Source organism: Ammodytes marinus (genome assembly GCF_949987685.1).
Source record: "Ammodytes marinus genome assembly, chromosome: 10".
NCBI lineage: Eukaryota > Metazoa > Chordata > Actinopteri > Uranoscopiformes > Ammodytidae > Ammodytes > Ammodytes marinus.
The window spans coordinates 17,291,810-17,312,584 of record NC_137214.1 but is presented as its reverse complement, the minus strand read 5'-3'; the positions used below and the strand labels follow the sequence as shown (position 1 = coordinate 17,312,584).

Below are 20,775 nucleotides of genomic sequence, written 5' to 3'. Positions count from 1 at the left end.
TCCTGTGGGAAGTTGTCAGCTGGAACTGTCTTTTAAGTTCATATATGACAAATGGATTTCGGTACGACCATCATAGAAATATCCGTATCATCTTTCAACAATGCCTGGCTGTAAATATGTAGTCTGTATTTCCATTTCCATGAAATAACCCTATTATTGAGCATAACACTGATTTTTCCGAAGAGGAAACCAGGTTTATTTATCTAAATCAGTCAAAGCTGGTAAGAGGAGTCACTGTATATATTTATTGATAGTGGATGAAAGTCAAGGACTAGCAAGTATAACTGTACTTTTAATCAGGAATCTGGAAATGTTGTTAAAATAATACATTTGGATTGAAACCTGCTCTGTAATCTTCAACTGCATCACATGGTCCTCATCAGCAGATTCACTTTTTTCAATGGATGAGGAATTCTAGATGTGCTTGATATTGTGAAAATGCATCAGTTGTGGCCAGGTGTCTCTAAACTGCCAATAATCTGTATGCTGATTTATTTGTGCTCTTGATATAAGAAACAATTACAGAGGAAAAGGTTTTAATTTTCCCCTGAAAATCCTTAAAGTATCAATTGAAATGCACCCAAAATGAGCACGCTGCTCATATTAACTTACATCAATGGTAAACCCCTTTTGACATGCTGTTACCATTAGAAGTTGGACTGAATATTCACATTGAACAGGTGATGTCAGTGTGTCCTCCATAAACCAGTTTGAACCAGTCTGACGTGAGTTTATGAGATCAGGAATAAACGACTCAGCTGACCACTGCAGTGATACATTAAATATCATTCTCATACACGTTTTTTTCATGCCTCTGTCTGTACACACACAGCTTGTGTCTAAATTAATTATGGAGGCATAGTAGTGTTTGCTCCACTGTTTCGCTTGTGAAATTAGCCTAATCTTGTGGCCGTGTACTGATCAAACAAATACATTGTTTACACTTTATTTTTAACATATGTACTTTTGTCAACCTAAGCCGAAGATTACACAAATATGAAGCACATTTTTAAAACTGTTTACAAGTGGGCAACCAAATATATGGTCATTACTCTTACGATCCTGGTTCACATGAGTCCAAAACCAGCTCTTAAAGCAACCTTAAAGAGACTACAGCTTGAAATCCTTCTTATTTTTTAAATAAAAAACCTTAATCACTAACAACAACCCATACAAGCAGTCTCTTACTCTAGCCTCAGGGTGACAGTAATGCATTTCATCACAGTCTGCTTGATAAGCATTGGGGTTGAACTGATCATCTCTATGCTTCTCCTCCTCCAACTGGCAAGCTACAGAATGACACCTTCCTATAGCAGCACAGCTGTCAGAAGTTTTGGACAAATTACCATTCTTTTGAGAGGGGCATTTATCGCTTGACTGGACCTAAGGAGATGACTCAAATAAATCATAATTGCTAACTCGGTGGGGGGAAGCATAGTATATAAATTCTAGTTCGTTTGGCATTCAGCTCAGGAGTGGGTGGCCGTGCTGAGTGACTTCTCTTGTTCGCATGGGGTGACTTGCCGAAGGGGAAGCTCGGCTGTAGCTCCTTATTAAAAGAAGTAGAAAAAAAGAAGCCATCCCCTCTCTGACAGTTCGCCGGTGTTTCAGCTCCTCTTCACAGCGGACTGACGACGAACGAGAGTAGGAGTTTTTCGCCTGCGCGATGCGTGCATCTGAAGCGAGCTAGTGGGCTATTCCTCCTCTGTTGCGAACCGGGCACGTCGTGAGGGCGGGCTCGCCTGCCGTAGCTAAAAGGTCCCGCTTCGACTGACTGCTCTCGTTGCAGTCCAGTCTGCCGTGCGGAGCGGACTGACTGAGGGACAAGCCCCGTCTCCATTCAAGGATATTACTTCGTACACTTCGTCCTACAGCAGAGGACCGACACAGAGCCCCACCTCGCCTTCTGTGGACAATGTTTCTCTTGCAGTACACAGGTACATATTTCAAGTTTTATCCCGCTATTCCTTCTCTCGGTTATGTTGACAGCGGGGATTGTATTTAATTGTTTGTCCACACAACCCACCGACTTGTGTTGCTGCAGGGCTACGATGTGTCACTGGACGTCAGTTACGGCACGAGTTATGTGGCATTGTACCGCTCATCTCTACGTTGTTATCTAAGTTATTAGAGCAATCTATATATTTTCGCTGTGTTCAGTGCGTAATTGTTGGGCGTACACCAGCTGATAAAACCGCATAAGAAGAGCTGTGCTGCCTCCTTCCCTGCGTGGTAGGGTTGTTATTTTTGTCAAATGGCTCAGTATTTGATGTGCAACGGTGCGTGCGCTTTATTATACTTAATGATCAACAGGAATTTCTTCCAACACTTGCTTTTCATTGCAATATACTCGTGTAGTGGCTATTGTCTCGACTGACACACGCCTTCCGAAGCTTTTTAATGGATGAAGTTTCAGAATAGATGTAAACCACACTGACGCCGGATCACTGCATTTGAAACGAAGTGGGCTTTTTCTCCTCACGTTAATCAGTCCGGTTTTTATCACAGTTGGGCAGCATAATCGAGCTCGGTGAGATGGCAGTCCACAAGCCTATCACGCAGGGGCTTGCGAGTTGTTTTGAGATAGATTAAGTTGTGTATGAGTTAATTTACTGAGACGTCGAACTATTAAGAATTCTGTGTAGTTTATTTCTGAAACGCCACCAAACATTAAGCGTGAGATTTATCATTGCTCACTGGGTCATAATTAAGCGAGGTTGATATATGAACTCAGACATCAACCTGCTTATTCTGCGTTCTACCGGCAATGTAATCACCTGCTTTCTCAGTTTGTGGCCATGGTAAATTTTTTGGTTGTCTGTGTGTTCATTTCCCATGCTACTTTCCTTTTGCTCCTGAAAGCAATGACTTGTAAAAGAATAGTCTAATGGCATTAATTTGCAGTGAGTAACCTAGTTTAAACCACTGTTTTCCTATCCTCCTCTGTCAAAATGTACCAACACATTGTCTTCCTTTTTTATGTAGTTTTTTACATTTAGAAGCTGTCTTTGCAGTTGATTTGGCCAAGTAAATTGAAATTATTGTGTGATTGAGATTTTTAGGCCAAAATATGTTCATCGCTTTAATAATGATATTTTCAGTGCATAATTGATCATTCAGAATCGTAGTCCATGTTGACTGAAACATGGTTTAGGACAACATTACATCAAGATTTGGGGAAAAAAATAGGCTATTGATTTTGTCTAGTGGATTGAAATCTGTTTCTTGTCCTTCTCTGCTTGAAAGGTTTTTGTTTCTTTATTACACTGTTGTTTATCTTGACCAGACAGAACAGATCAGTTCCCTTCTCCTATACTTCCTGTCTCTTCCAGAGGCACAAACATGCTTGGAATCAACTTGAGTGAATGGGGGTCGAGTGCCTCCCTATGACAACTGAGAAAGAAAAGGTCAATCAGGCCTTGTGACAGCCATTTACCTCCACACTGCTCAAGTCCTCTCTGATCAATTGGAAGAGCATTTAGATTGCCTTTAATGGTGAAAGGGCGGGGGTACTTTGCTTAGATCTGTCAGAGAGGAGAGATTTAAAGGTTGTACATTGAGTGCTTGAGAAGGAGCTTCAATATTTCAGGTCCTTTGGCATAGGATGGTTGTGCTGCAGATCAAACTCGACCGAATACATAGAGCGGACTACTATGTATAGGAGGTTTTGCAGCTCTGAAAACTCAAATTTTATTGGTTGGTGCAGGAGTCAGGACTATTTGTGGTTTCTAAGTGTGACTCTCATAGCAGTTTTAAAGAAAAGGAAAAACTAAAGTGATACAGGCATAAGAAAAAAGGAAACAATAATGTCAAGTCATTGATGACTTTCATCCACCAGCCATGAAATGTCAGATTTAGTAAAACCAGCTACCTCGATGAAAGGCTGTCTTGGTGGAAATGTATTTGAGATAGACCCCCAGAAGTGGCAGTCACTGTCAGGGAATCCATTGTTACTGAACATTGGAACATCTCAAGCACTTAATTTGAAAAGAAAAGTGGTTTGCTTCTGTTTCGTCCATGCTTTTGACAAAAATAATTTTTTGAACAAAGTATATAAAATATTTAAAAATAATGTGCTAAATGAGGTTATAATCCTGCTTCCTTTAAGCATGGATAGTAGTGACAGAGAGAGTGTGCAGTGGAGAGAGAAAGATAGACGGATAGAGGGAGGAAGAGATAGCTTTATTTTATAATTTAGTTCGGTTATCACTGGCTTTAGTCTCACTCCCGCTGTCGGGAGCCGATCAGCTGGCCCAAACAGCTGTATAACACGGAGATGAAAACAAAACAAACTAAACTATCACCTGGCTGGGATGACTTGAGGTGGAGCAGCCAAACATAGCCTAAATGAATAGATATTGTTTGCTAAACAGAAGTAATGTTGTGTGATTTTCGTCAGTAGCCTACAGTAGACCTAGATTCTGCACTCCAAACGCCACTAACTGTTCTCTAATACTCTTATCGCTGATCACGTGAACACACAGCCGGCTTCCTTTTTTTTTTGATTGATTGATGTGATTTTCGGCAAACCACACAACATTTGGGTGGTCACGTGGTTTTAAAAAATCCACAAGACCCACCTTATGTGTATTTCAACTAATGACAGTGCATTCTATGCTGTACATGTCCTGAAAATGACGACAAAAGGAGAGTCGGCAGGAGATACAATTTCGCGTCGCGCAGCATCTGGTATAAATGGGTTATGCACACACACAATAAGGCCAGGTAGCAGACGATGAGGGAATATTTACTGATTTTGATTGAAAGTGTTTTGGATTAGAATAGCTGACTACAGCTTTAAGCCAAGTCAGGGTAGTCCTGCTCATACTTTCACAATTACACTATCAAACAATAAATGAGAACCTGAAGGACTCCATATCGTCCCATGTTTGGTAGAATTTAAACATTTTCAGTAGATCATAGCAACAGCTAAGTATGACTAATATACAGGACAGAATATGTATTGACAACAAGTGATTCTATAAGTAGGCTATACCACAGTTGGAAGAAGGGTTGGGTGGTAACTATTAATATTTAATTGTTTGTCCAGTTCAGTCCAGAACTTTGTTTCTTCAGTTTATGACCTGACATTGGTGACTAGTTGGCCATCATTAAGATCTTCAGACCATGCATTTTTCTGCTGAAACGGAATGCTTTCCCACAAAAGGATATCCCCAGATATTGCAGTTACATATCCGTCACCACAGTTGGCCTTGACTGTTCTTATATTATTTTCCATCAAAAGAAAAAGTCCAAAGTGAACCATATTAGTGGACTGCACTGTCTAATGCTTTCTTGAATGTGCCCTCTAGAAACATGATTTGACTTGGTGGTCTAATTGTTCAGTTTTGAAAAACAACAGCATCATTTCAGTGATGGTAAAGTGTAGGGTAGTTATGATTCGCCAAATCTTCGATTGGATTTAAGGTCTCGATTCGAGTCTCGATTTATTTTTTAATCGATTCTCGATTTTAAGAGGACGACCGCGGGCTGGATCAAACCCGGGTCCGCTGCCGGCCGAGGCCCATGGGGGGGACGCCCTACGAACTGAGCTAAGGGTGCCCCCAACATTTTAATTCTTATTTAAAAAGATAGTACATGGTGTCATGTGTTTTGTTATTTGCAGTACCACAGATAGGCCTTATTGTCAAATTTAAATAATTTATTTTCAATATGAATGTAACAATAACCAGTCAATAGGAAACTAAATAAGATACATCATAAAAGTGATCTGCCATCCTGCCCCATCACAGCTGATTCAAATCATCAACTCGTTATAAACTCCTGAAGCTACTTGATAACAAGCTTATTGTTTGAATCGGCTGTTGGAGCAGAGAGCGGTCTAAAATGTGCAGGACAAGTGGACATGTGAGGATTGAGAAAAGCTGCTCTAGTATGCTAGGGCCTATATAATCGGCCACAACACTGGCATGGACCTTTCTTTTCAGCATGAATGAAACTGCTTTTTCATGGCAGGGTGTTAAATGCACAACGGCACAACACCTGACAAGTGTAGCTTGTTTTGAAGATCCCTGTGAGGATCTGGAGTGATGGCAGCAGTTCAACCTTCCATTTGGTATTGAGACCCCAAGAGAACTTGTCAGCATGAAAGCAACCAATGTCAGAGCTCTTCATCTCTAATCACTTTTATGATAAGGAATCACGCAAGGACCTTTTTAAAACTGTAGCTAAGGACTATGCCACAGCTAAAAGAAGGATCAAGTGAGCCATGAGCCATAAGCCATACTTGCATTTGCTGTATATGAGTAGCATGTGAGACGGGATTGTGGCTGCTGTGCTGCTGTGTTGAACCCTACTGACAGTGCCTTTGAGCAGAGGAGAAAAGAGAACCAGTTTGAGGAAGCTGGATTATGCTTTTTGCCAGGGAGTTGCTTTACAACATTTCTACATGTTCAGATCTCTTCTCAAAATGTATAATAAAAACCTTCAGTATTCTAGATTTGTCTCAACGTTCTGTACCATCTCCCATGTGTGTTGAAGTAGGGTAAAGCAAACATAAGAGACATGTATTCTACATTTGACACTATTTTCCATTACATCTTTTCACTGAAAAACAAAAGAATCTCTTACCTGCTTAATACTCGTAAACACCAGTTTATCCCAAACAGACATTCACTTGTGCTGAATCAGTTCAGCCCCTTTTATACCAGTAAAGTCAAGTGCCATTCAGACATAAACATGGCATTTTTCCTACCATTTGAGGCCCTGTGTCAATCAGTAAACCCAAGTTTATATTCTCTATTCAAAGTTCTTCTTCAGAGTTGAAAGCAAACATGCTAATTCTGGGTCCACAAATTCCAGTTTTTTGACAGATTTCTGAAGTAACACTATGGAGCTTTAACAAAGCTGGTTTATTTGGGTGGAGAGCCACTTAGGGGCACTTTACACGGTGAAAACGTGACAGTTTTCCCGTTTTTGTTTTAAAAAAAAAAAAAACCCCGATCAGACACAATTTATCTGACATCTTCACTCGTACACATGTTTTCAGTGGAAACGGGACGACATCGCTGTTGTAAGCATGCAAGCCAATAGTCAGCGGTGACACTTAGCCTAGTAGATAGCTCTTCCGGTACAATTTGATGCATAAAACTTTACAGTAACCGAAAATTAATGCCACTAACGTTCATAAAGCGGTTGGTGTAAGCTTGGGGTTACAAGTAATGTAAATGACAAGCTTTCTGTCCTCTTATTTCACCGCATTGAACTCGTGAAAACAGAAGACATGCTGATAGTGAAGAGGCTTCGTGAGCGGCTACCTTCTTGTTAGGCGTACTTCAAAATAAAAGTCAACTCTCGTGTGTCCAGTGAAATGCTATTAATGTTTAGCCAGTGAAATGCTTTTACTGTGAAGCCGTAGCCTTAATGCTCCTTTTGATGAACAGTAGCCTAACTTAACCGCTGCGCGCTGATATTGTTTTTTAATGTAGAGAGAGCCGTGTACCTGGCATATAGAAGTGACACATGTTTATTTTGCTAGAAAAACAGGCAGAGCACAAATCTTTCCCCAGCCAAAGTGGCGGGTGGGTGGTCTCAATAACTTAATGCAGTAATCGCTTGGACTAAATTGGCGAGTGTTAGCCTATATTTTAGCCCTGCACGACACTCTCCGCTGATCACAGTGATGGTGCCGTGGAGACACCGTTCATGTTGTCTTCTAACAATAGCCCCTTTTACACAGAGATTGCGGCATATTGACGGAACAACATCACTCCAAAATGTCGGCTTTGCTTGCTTCTGTGTTATTTACACAGAACCAAGCAACGCCGGCCTGCTGGCGCATCAGTAGCTCCTTTTACACAGCGTTCTGGAATGAAAGAGGTGCTTGTAAACAGCGTCAGGTGTGACGTAAACATTTAGCGCCGCGCCAGTCAGCTGCTTTACAACAACAACACTGGCTGGTGAATTGAGAGCAGAAGTGCTGGAGCTTGCATTAAGAGGGCCGTATTGACAGACCACTGTCAAGGGTATAATGACCGTTGCTAAGGATCTACGTCATAGTTTTGATGGATAGACGTCTACAAACAGGGCTACTACTCGTTCAGAAAACAATGGAATACTTTTTCAACATGACTTTGCATGTATCAGGAGAGCAGGGAACACAGGAGTCATGGTTAATGTCCGACAGGAATCCAGTCAAGACGACGTGAGTATGTTTGGCTGCATATTGACAGTTAGACAGTAACTTCAGGCTGCAGCCCGCAATGTAAATGTTCCGCAGTAATTTTCTCCGTGAATTGTGTGATTTATGTTGGGGGATAATGCTTTGTTAGCTAGATGGAGCTCTTGTTAAACATATTGGCCGATTAGAATTATTATTTGTAGAGTGTGCGAGTCTTGAGTTGTGTTAGCAAAACAGTAGCTCTGTGGCCCGTTCGCTATACTTTATCCCTTATTTAGCCTAGCCTAGCTTTCCTATTGTACAACTTCTCCTGGGCAGAAATAGACTCATACACTCTGCAAAATGAAGCGCGGTGGTTTGGATTGAGCAACGGACCTTATGATCAGCTAGATTATACGCTGTGTTCACAAGAAACCAAAACCGTTGTGTTTTCCAAAAAATCCTCCCTGGGAGGTGATCTCAAAAACTTGCGGTTTCATGCGTGCGTTGGCTGTTTTCATGTAAATGATATAGTGCATCTGCGGGAATTTTTCCGCGTTTGCACTGTTTCGTGTTGTCGTGTAAAGTGCCCCTTTGACTGTAGTGGTTATTTTGTCTGGTAATAAATAACATACAATTTGAGCTTAGCTTGATTTTTGATACTTACTTATTTTTCTCTTTTTGTCCATTTTCTTCTTTAATTTGGACTGTTGGACAATTGTGGATAATTTTACAGGTGAGCTGGACTGTGGGAAATAATGTATTTCTTGGGTTACAAACATTGTTTTTATAAGTCATATATATATTAATATAATAATGATAATCTTCTTTGTTTTGGGAAAATTAGGGCTCCAAGCAAGGATTATTTATTGCCTTGTCTGCCAACCAACTTTCCTTCAATAAAACATCAGAAAACTATGACTAACTCTTATTACAGTATCCTAGAGGCTAGAGCACAAGTTTCGTCAAAAACCAAAAAGCATTTCACTTGAAAAAGAAAATTATGCAGGATCAATAAGGCTCATCATTCCAACTTCAAGGTAGATTATCTTGGGTTCACAGGGCTAAAATTGTTTATGAAATTAATATATTCTAGTAATATACTTCCTTTGACATGTCTGAATAATATTGATTCTAAATGTCAGGTAGAAAAAAAACTGTTGACCCAATTTTGGCAATATTGCAATGTGACATTCCCTAGTGACACAATGAACCTGTTTTTTGTGTATGGCAATTATTTTACCTAGCAGCATGCAGTATGATGGATCACTAGAGGGATGTAGGACACTAGTGCTGTACATCGCTGCAGTAACCTGTGGCCTTTACTGTTTCAGAGATTGTATTGCAATATATTGTATTGCTTACCAGTGGATGATACATTGTGACACTAAATCTAACTTTCATGTAGGTGGTGCATTGCGTTATTTGTGAGGAGCTCATGACATGTATTATACCTTTGCTGTTCTATGCATGCAGGAGTTGACCCTCTTTTTTGAAATCTGTTCTTTCAAACATTGATATGTTGAAAAAAGATGGAGAACGCTGTGGCCATGGTTCAGTGGTTTAGACGGGGCTATCCATAGAGATTGTTTGACTGGAAAGCAGCCATCAATCTACTATAATATGAACTGAGAACCCAGAATTATACTATAGAAAACAAAATAATACTGAAATTGATGGACAGAATTTAATCAATAATGCTTTTTATTTTTAGTCTGTATTATGGGGGCATTTTGCCTCTTAGTGAGAGACTATAAGAAATTGCTTTCATTGGTTAGTTTGTAAAATATGTCTGCAAGACTAGAAAGTTAATATCTGAACCATGTTTACCTCATAACTTAGAGTTCTCTGGAGGTTGGGGTAACCCTAGGAATTTTAAAATTTTAATTTTATTTATTTTAATTTTTTTGTGAATTTTGTTTTGTTTGGGGTGTTTCAACAATCTCATACTCACAGATCCCAACTGGGCAGAACCTTTCATAACCAGGAGTAAGACCTCATCTGAAATGACTTTGGAACTTTCCTGAAAGGATTGGTGTTTCTGCTCAAAGGAAGCCCTGTACTTCCATGTTTACTGGGCGAGGTCGCACTCCTGCATAGCTCTGTCACAACTGTAATTTTAAACCTGTTTTCTGGCCTTTTATCGAGTTCTGTTTTGGATCACTACCATCCTAAGTGCCTGCTTCAACCCGGTTTAGGGTTTTTTATTTTTATCGAATGTTTGTTATTTTAAACCATGCGTCTTGACTGCTGAGGCCGCTGTTCACCGGCACAGCCCGGCGTGGCTTTAGCATAGCATCTGGGCCCGACCACCACAAAACCAACCTCATACTGTACACAGTCACAGATAAAGGACACTTTGAGTTGTAGCCTACTACTACACCGTCAACATTTAGGATGGCTGTGTGTGTAGATTGTAACTCTCAGTAATCACGCTTAATGGAGGATATTCGCCGCCTGAAATCTGAACTTAGGGGCAATAACCAGCTAATCGCAGAGTTTGCCTCCGTAGCATCATTACAATCAAAACAACTCTCGATCATGCAATGTTCCGGTCTTGGGGCCCCGGCTGACCCATTGTGGTCCTCCTCCGTGTCACAATTGGTTTCAGACTCTGCAGCTACACTTCCCTGGCTGACTTCCATGAACGCGGCCCGCCCGAATGATCCAGAAGTTGAGGTGGACCTTGGCGGCCGCCTCGCTGGGCATGGGCCGGACGCAGGGGAGCCAGGCACTGCCACCACCGATCCCACCAACATAACAACACCGCCGCCGACCGAGGCCAACAAGGGAAACGTGTCCATGGCGCCGGCACACAGCTCCACACCATGGTCCCTGGTGGTGAGCCGCGGCCAAAGGAGCGGGCTGGCCAGTGAGCGAGTTTCCTCCCAGCCTCCCGTGGCTCTTTCAAACCACTTCGAGTTGCTGACGCCAGATGCCGCCATGGATCACCTTGATGACGCCCCCGCATCCAGAGTCAACGGACCCAACTCCAATGGCGGCTCCTGTGACCAGCGCTGCACGGGCGGCTCGCGGCTCCGGTGCTGGGAAGAACAACCACAGCTCCGGTGCTAGGAAGAACAACCGCAGGACGACGATGCTGCAGGAGGCTGTAACCCGACGATCATGGGGTCTTTCTCGGCCTGGATCTCTTCAATCAAGGTCAACGGCGGAGGTCTCCCAGCCCGAGCCGTCGCCTGCCCCACAGACGGAGGTAAGTGAGCGCCTGCCTCCTTGCCCGGGCAGCTCACACACAACCTCACCATCTCCTCCTCCTCTTTTCCCCCCCACTACATTGATTATCGGGGATTCCATAACCAGGCACATTCGGTTTTTTAACGCAATCACACGCTGCTTTCCTGGTGCCACAGTCTCCGTCATTGTGGATTGGCTTTTAGAATTACTGCCCTCTCTCCCGTCATCCATCACAAACATCGTGATTCATGTAGGGCGAAACGACACTTCCCGCCGGGAATCTGAGGAAACTAAAAGGCATTTTAAACTCCTTTTCACTGTCCTAAAACCCCGCTTTGAGTCCATTTTTATTTCCGGCCCCATTTCCTCTTCTCGCGGCACTGAATCGTTCAGCAGAATTTTTCAGCTAACTGCATGGCTTCAGTCCAGCTGTAGATCACATGACATGTTTATCGACAATTTTGATTTGTTCTGGAACCAGGCAGATCTATTTAAAAGGGATGGGATTCACCCAACACACCATGGAAGCCACATTCTGGCATGCAATATCCAGCATGTAGGGCAATCCTCCACAGGTGCGTGACTGTTTACTCGGGCTTGGCACACACCCACTCCACAGATCGCCCACACCTCTCTTCCTCTGCACTCATCTCAGGTTACCATTCGAGTCTCCAGCACCCCCTACTGTCCACCTCCGGGATCAAATTCTCAGATTGATGGCGCAGTTTATAGCATTGAGACTGTGTCTTTTCCTCGCCACCTTAGGCCCATTTATAGGCCATTACATGGGCATATGCCTAATAAAGTACGATACACTGTCCCAATAAATCCCATAGCTATCGAAAGCCATAAGTGACCTGCTCTGACTAAACGGACGATCAGATTTGGGCTTCTAAACGTTAGGTCTCTACTCTCTACTAAAGCCTTACTAATAAATTATATGATTATTGACCATAAACTGGATATTATTGGTCTGAGTGAAACCTGGTTGCAGCCAAATTTCGTCATACCACTAAATGAGGCCTCTCCATCAAATTATTCATACTCACAAGCTGCCCGTGATAATAGAAGGGGTGGCGGAGCTGCCTTAATATATAAATCTATTCTTAACCTCGACAACTAATACTAAATTTGATTCATTTGACTAGTTTAACTATGGTGGTCCTATACAGACCTCCTGGCCCTTATTCCACATTTTTAGAACAATTTGGCGATTTTATTATAGATCTTATAACTCATAGCGATAGAATCTTAATTATTGGTGACTTTAATATCCATTTAAACAAACCCTCTGACCCACTTAGTAAAGCGTTCTCAGAAATCATTGATAATTGCGGCTTTAAACAGTTTGTTAAGGTGCCAACTCACAATGATGGAAACACCCTTGACCTCATACTCTCCCATGGGATTGAGGTAACTGGCCTGGGTGTCTCCCCAGTTACGCCCGTATTATCAGACCATTATTTAATTAAATTCAAAGCTGTACTGGACTACCCATTCAGCAGGCCTGTTGTCGGGACCATAATCACATCCCGCCATATTGGCCCGGCATCATTATTAGCCATAAATGAACAAATTCCCACAATGTTATCACCATTAGCAACTATAACTGAGTCTGTTGATGACTTAACTAATAACTTAAACTTAGCCCTAACGACCCTCCTAGACTCTGTTGCACCTAGCTCCATAAAAAATAAACAAACAATCAGAATGTCACCCTGGTTTACAGAGGAAACCCGCACCCTCAAGAAAGAGTCCAGGAAACTGGAACGAGCTTGGCGTAAAGCAAAACAAGAGGCACTCTACCCGCTATGGCGGGTAGAGTGCCTCTTGTTTTTCAATTCAGCTGTTGCCGTGATGTCGGCTAACGCTGATGCTAATGATAACTAGCTCTCCGTCGCACAATAGACTGTAGGTTGGTGTTGCAGCCAGCTGTTAGGTGAAGCGCTGTCCCACAGGTAAAAGCCATGGACCTATAAAGCCTGTCCAATATTCACTCTAGTCCAGCTTCTTGAAAAGTTTATAAGGACTTTATTATTTATGTAAAAATTATATTTAATGTTTCACTTGAAGCACAAAAGTAATGGCTTTATTTTCTGTTATAGCCTATAGCCTACCCAACAAATTAGTTTTTTCGTTTTTTTTAAGCACAAAAAACAGTGCAATGTTGTGATTTTTAGCCTTATATCTGATTAAATTGTTAGAATATTATTTGTTCGCAATAATTAGACACTCGTTCTGATGACGAAATGAAAGCCACCTGGCTTGAGAAACACGTTCTCAAAGACTTACTTTGAGTCATTATTTAGGAGCACACACATATTATGAATGAATTCAAATGAGCCATTTTAATCTAGATTAATCTAGATTAATTCCAAAATTAATCTAGATTAATCTAGATTAAAAAAATTAATCTATGCCCACCTCTACTTTACATCTTTAAATGCTCTTTGACCTCTCTCTCTGTGTTTGTGCTATTAAAAGTTTGTATGACGTCCCACAGCCCATCCATCCCTCTGTGCTGCAAAACATCAAGATGGTTATTTAGATGATCTGTCTGAGATGCTGAATGTCGTTCCTGGTGGAGGCTGTGACCTTAAGGGCATATGCTGACAACAGCTGACTTAACATCATGGCACTGAACACAGCCATTACAGACAGGGAGATAATTGGATTCACAAATCAGCCCTGGCTCCGGGTTTATAGTGGCACTAGACTTTATGGGTTATATTTCAGAGACTGGTGAGCAGTTTGTCAGAGACGTGGTAACGAGAAACTGGTGAGGAGTTTATCCAAAAATCTTTCCCAACAAGCTCTTGTCAAATATTTTAGCCCTTGGGTAAAATGAGCATGACATTGCTTTTTATTTTATTTTGTTTAAAATCGTTCTCATGCTGTCTTTACCTTGCTTTGTTGGTTAAGGTTGCCTTTACCTTAACCCTTTTGCTTATATATGGCTTAATGAGAAAATCTTTAGTTGTTTTCTCCCGTGTATATTAATCAAATGTGTCCTGAGAAACAGGAAGGTTGTTAAAATGTGTGTATTTTTCAGATTGGCTGAGAGGAGAAGCTAAGGAAAGTCTTCTTCCTCTCTTCCTCTTGTGGAACTGAAACATACACAGTCATGCTTTTTTTGCTTGTCCCAAAAGAAATCAGGGAGATGGATCGATATGAAGATTCATTATTGTGTCCCAAGTCGGGGGCTGCACCAACAACCTGCATTTTTCAGTGTCCAAATGTTTTCCTTTCTGACGAGCTTTGAGCTTAAGCTTGTTAGTGTGGTCTCTGGACCGAAGCTGTGCTGAGAGAAAATTGAACCAGGCTGCAGGGGGAACGTGCTGAGGCCTAGTGCAGCTCAAATCAGCACCACCAACATGCATACCAGGAGCCACGTTGCAATTTCTATTTGGTTAACCGCTCTCTGAGGTATCAGAAATGGACGGGTTTTGTAGGCTGTGGTGGAACATTGTGTGATTCTAGGAAACCCCTGCATACAGACATTTCCTTTGTTTGAGCTGCATTGGATCAGGGATATAAGTCTTTTCAAGTGAAGACTACAGGCTGAAACAATTTTTAATCCCATATGAGCCAAGAATACTTAAAGTAGCTACATGAAACTTTTAGTTTCTGTTTATTATAGCGGCACCTTTGGACAGTGTAACTAATGAAAATGTTAGATTAATAATGGTAGTATGATGGTAGTAAAGCAAAGTACACTATGATTTAAGTATTAACACAACAACACACTAATAACACAGGATATTCCTGCTGTTACAGTACCGGTGTATTGAGGGCCCAAAAGGAACGAGAGTGCACCACTACCATTACACTGTGGAAACATTCACACCAAAATCCAAGTCGTCGCTCTAGTTCAAGTTAATGATTGTGCAATGTTATCTTTTGCATACTGTCTTACCTCTCTCTCATCAGGGAGATAATGCAGTAGAATACTTTTTGAAAAGTTTATGCTAAGGATTTTAATATGTTTGGTTCAATAAATTGCACTGTTAATGGTTAACTATTGCAGTCTAACTATTCTTTGGAGGTCTCATGCTAGTCCCACACAATTGGGTTTTGCTGCAACTCTGAGACACAGGTCTCATCTCTGCTTGCTAGTTCATACAGTTTCAAATCGCTCTTGGACTGAAGCTGTCAGCTAGGGCTGGCCCGAATGCCATTTTTCAGGCTTCGAATATTTGTTGTTTTTTCCAAGCGAATATTCGGATATTCGTTCCAGAAAAACACACCATCAAACCAACATTAATAATGCCAATGTACTCACTGAAACAGAGTGTGTGAGCCGAGACAGCAAGCTGCGCAGTTTGTTGATGCTTTAATAACTTTCGAACGGTAGTAAAGTCGGAGTTCCTTACTTTTTCCCGTGGAGGCAAACAGCTGTTTTCCGTTCCAAATCAGCTGTCCTCTGCGCAATCGTAACCCGTACAGGAGCTTCATCCAGGAGGAACGTGCATCTTTTTGGCGATTTATAAATCCATACAAAGATCCAATATTGATAGTCTTTTGTGTCCATATTATATCCATTATTGACCGCCTATTCCCATGATGCAAGCAAGTCACGGTTGATGATGGCTGAATAGCAGCGCTGAATGTAAACAAACAGCTGAGCTAAGCTAACGTTAGCATTACGCCAAGCATTACATTTCCTTCTGAAATCGCGCAAATGTTGTGGTAGCCTATAGAGTTATTAGGAACACAATCTATTCTTCCTCCATCTCTCTCTCCCTCCTGCGCTTGGTGCTGCTTTTAGTTTGCCTCACTCTGGTAACATCACGTAGCCTACTACAGCTGATATCACCAGTTGCGCTTTGAAAGGGCAGCGGCCAACTAGGTCAAAGTTCAAATAATTCGATAATATATTTTAAATTAATGTCTAATTTGTATTTTACAATTGTTTTATAACTTTTGTATCCAAATATTATTTGCTGACAATATACTGCAGTTTGAGCTACCTTTGCAAAAAAAAAAAAAAAATGTTTAAAAAAAAAAAAAAAAAAAAAAAGAATATTCCGAATACTGAATTGAGCTCCGAATACTAATTTAACAAACGGATATTCGAATAATTCGGGCCAGCCCTACTGTCAGCACAAACTACTGGGAGGAAAATGTGTGTGTGTGTGTGCTTGCACGGGTTTACTTTGTTACTGTCTGTTAGGGCCCGACCGATACGGATTTTTGGGTGCCGATGCCGATTATTTTCTGAGAAAAATTACGATAACAATTAAATCGGCCGATTTTTTATTTTTTTTAATCCCATAAATATATATTGAAAATGTTTACTTTTTTTAACCCTTAAATATATATAAATAATTGTTACTGTCAATAGGTGTACAGGATTTTTTTATTTATTGAAATATGCATTATCTAAAACAAAATAAAGTGTTACAAATATGTCTAAAGTGTCATGACGCATTTTCAAACTCAGAACATTAAGCATTTTATGTAACTGCACCCAACCCTCTGGAACTCCCTCCCTCCAAACATCAGTATCTCAGACTAAATAAACTCATTCAAAAGTCAACTCAAAACTCACCTCTTTAAGAAAGCATAATTACACCTGACTCCACTCCAAACCTTATCTTTAATTTGTCTGTATTTTGTTTTCTTTTTCTATAAGTATGATTTTCTATATGTTTGATGTAAAGTGTCTTCGAATGAGCACTATATAAATTCTATATAATAACTATAGTAATATCAACTACTATTAACAGTCAAGAGATGACCAATGACTCTGCTATTGGTGTCAGGGGGAACTGTCAGTGTGAACCAGAGGTGTGGACTCGAGTCACATGACTTGGACTCGAGTCAGACTCGAGTCATGAATTTGATGACTTGAGACTCGACTTGACAAAATGTAAAGAGAACTTGGACTTAAACATCAATGACTCGTGACTTGACTTGGACTTGAGCCTTTTGACTTGACAAGACTTGCAACTTTCCCCAAAACCCAAAGATTAAAAAGTATATTTTTAAGTAGGCTACCGCTCTGTATCTAGCCTAGTGTAGCGGAGGAAACTGGTGGATGTACCGGTATTGCGCTGATCTGCTTATCACTGGTTTCACTTCAGAGGTGTCGGCCAGAACACCGCTGATGGCCAAAAACGTCAGACTATAAGCATGAGACTAGGAGAGGAGGAGTATGGTTTATCCGCTCTTTATTTTCCTTCTTTCACAGGCACAGCAGCATATAGATCGCGGGAAAAGAACAACACTTACATTCCGCTCGTGAGGAGACGTTAGAACAGCTGTTGCGACCCGTGAATCGCGGCCGTTAATAACATCCATAAACTGTCATTTATAACAGCGATCGGCAGAGGTGGGACCAAGTCATTGTTTAGCAAGTCACAAGTAAGTCTCAAGTCTTTGCCCTCAAGTCCCGAGTCAAGTCTCGAGTCAAGACAGGCAAGTCCGAGTCAAGTCTCAAGTCAATGCTGACAAGTCTCAAGTCGAGTCACAAGTCCTGAAGTTTGACCTTCAAGTCATTTCGAGTCCTTTAACCAAAAAGTAATAATATATTTACCCATCATGTACGCTTTTAAAATCTATATTTATTTATTAAAACAAGTGCAATTGAAATTGTGGATTTTTTTTTTACAGACATTGCACTTCCCAATTGCACTATTTACCAGTGATTTTTAACATTTAACTCATATTTAGCACATAGGCCTACACCAGTGGCGGGCCGTGCCTTTTACACCTAGGCCTTCAGAGCCATCATCCCGAAAATCAAACCGCTTAATAAATAAATAAATAACTTCATGATGACGTCACTGCTATTGTCATTGGATTAACCACCCGATTACAGCAGTTAGTGACCTTTAACGAGTGTAATACAATTATATTACACTACAGTTATATTACACTAATGACACTAATGACACTAAACATGTTGACTAAACCATCAAGAGCATCGGCCAAATAATATTACACACTACACAGCTTGACAAGATGCTGCATCACGAAAAGACCCCACGTAGTCTAAATCATGACATGACCAAATAATCAACAGCCACAAGTCACTAGCGACTACCGGTCAAGGCAAATGTCAAACACACACACACACACACACACACACACACACACACACACACACACACACAGATCCCAGCTTAAACGCAGACCTTGCGCCAGGATGAAAAGTACCTGTTAGATCTTCTGTCTATCATTTTAGTTTAACTTTTTAGAGCGCTGGACAGCTCAGCAGCTAAGAAAAACAAACATTATTTGCACATTTAAATACGTTTTAAGATGGAAAATTATGCTGGGAAGCAGCGCACTACTAGCGGGTCATACCATGGAGAATGAATAGCAGAACGGCACTGACAGCGGACGTAGCGCGTCCTGTGGTCACCGCTCGTAGTAATCACCAGTTTGAAAACCCAGCGTAGCACCACACACGGCAGCGATCGGTTGCAAGTAGGCCAGCAGACATATCCAGCAATACGATTAGCAATGAGCCAACTACCGGTATTAGGCCTACCTTTCATAAGTTGCTGCCTGATTGGAAATGTTGCACAGATCCTTTATCCAGCTGGGTCATAGCGGCTAGCTGCGGTGTTGTTCGACCCTCCTTCACAATGTCCAGCTGTTCTCAAAAGGTCCTTTTCTCAATAAAAAAACTTCCCCAGTAAGTTGTCCATTACATCCACTCCTTCTCCTCTGTAATCCACTTTGTGTTTCGACAAAGTCTCATCTAAAAGATCTAATCAAAAATAGAAGCGATCTAGCCTACTGCCTATATCAATCTATCAATGGACAGTAATGTCGGCTAGCTAGCGGTAGTTCAAATAGGCTACTTTCCCTCCCGATTGCGACAAGACCAGCTCAGGGCCAGCTAGAAGGCCTAGCCGTGTAAAATGATACGCCCAACTCGGAAAACTAGAAATCTGATTGGTTAAAGAACATGTCAATCACAACATCGTCCCCATTAGCGTCAACAGAGAGGGTATTCTCTCGGAATTATGAAGGCCTTGGCCAGATATTTTTTTACCCGGAGACAGCGCAGGGAAATAATCTGATTGGATAAGAGCTCTACAATATAGCAGCACACCGGAGACAGCGCTGCCGAAGGAAAACAATTAAATTACGTATTTAGACTTACGTGAACAAACTCTTTAAAATAGATGGAATTAATGAAACATTTTATATATTAAAATGTATAAATTATATATTTAATACAAAATATAATAATTTATTAATAATATAAATGTTGTTTTTCTGAAAGTCTTTAGGCCAGCAGAGAAGGCTTTGCTGGCCCTGACGGCCCGCCACTGGCCTACACGCACAGACACTCACACATAGGCTACATGTAGAAAAGCCCCCAAAGTTTACAGGTTACAGTGTTGTTATTTCTTATAGTGTGTTAAAATGTGTTTTGTTCAGTGTGGATGACATTATAGTCGGCCGGAGGGTCTGTTTAGTAGGCAAAGTTTCCTTTTCTTCTCTCTCTCGGTCAGATGTGTGAGCAACGTGCATGTTGCCGCAGTAGTCGATCATTCCACATGTGAAACGTGTTTATTTGAGTTTAAATGTGAATCACCCGTGTGTGAGTAAGGACATGCAGTCTCGATCGCTGTTATACGTTATAGTTTATGCATGTTTATGTCCGCGATTCGCCGGTCGCAACAGCTGTTCTAACGTCTCCTCACGAGCGGAGTTTAAACCTTTGATCTTTTCCCGCGATCTATGCTGCTGTGCTTGTGAATGAAGGAAAATAAAGAGCGGATAAACCATACTCCTCCTCTCCTAGTCTCATGCTTATAGTCTGACGCCTTTGGCCATAAGTGGTGTTCTGGCCGACACATGAAGTGAAACCAGTGATAAGCAGATCAGCGCGGTACCGGTACAGCCACCAGTTTCCTCCGCTACACTAGGCTACATGATGAAAGATACGGTAGCCTACTTTAAAAATATAGCCTACTTTTTAATCTTTTTTGGGGAAAGTATCAAGTCTTGTCAAGTCAAAAGGATCAAGTCCAAGTCAAGTCACGAGTCATTGATGTTAAAGTCCAAGTCAAGTTACAAGTCTCTTAACATTTTGTCAAGTCAAGTCTCAAGTCATCAAATTCATGACTCGAGTCTGACTCGAGTCCAAGTCATGTGACTCGAGTCCACACCTCTGGCGATCGGGACTGCATGTACTCACTCACACACGGGTGATTCACATAAACTCAAAAAACACACGTTTCAATTGTGGAATGATCGACTACTGCGGCAACATGCACGCTCACACACCTGACCGAGAGAGAGAAGAAAAGGACACTTACTAAACAGACTCTCCGGCCGACTGACGTCACGGCCACTAACTGACAGCTTTAATGTCATCCACACTGAACAAAACACATCTTAACACACTATAAGAAATAACAACACTGTAACCTATAAACTTTGTGGCTTTTCTACATGCAGCCTATGTGTGAGTGTCTGTGCGTATATGAGGTGGT

At 41.3% G+C, this 20,775-nt stretch overlaps 1 protein-coding gene across 6 annotated transcripts in view; it reads left to right on the top strand.

Annotated features, from left to right (window-relative positions):
* Nucleotides 1-20,775, top strand: part of enox2 (ecto-NOX disulfide-thiol exchanger 2) — a 177,856-nt gene that overhangs the window by 52,811 nt on the left and 104,270 nt on the right. For 2 of the 6 annotated variants that reach the window (XM_080035284.1, XM_080035282.1), the window contains exon 1: nt 1,798-1,937. The exons of the other annotated variants lie outside the window; for them this stretch is intronic. In XM_080035284.1, the coding sequence (XP_079891410.1) occupies nt 1,916-1,937 (22 nt within the window). In that variant the 5' untranslated portion in view covers nt 1,798-1,915. Of the gene's footprint in view, nt 1-1,797; nt 1,938-20,775 lie in introns of those variants that run through there. 6 annotated transcript variants of the gene reach the window in all.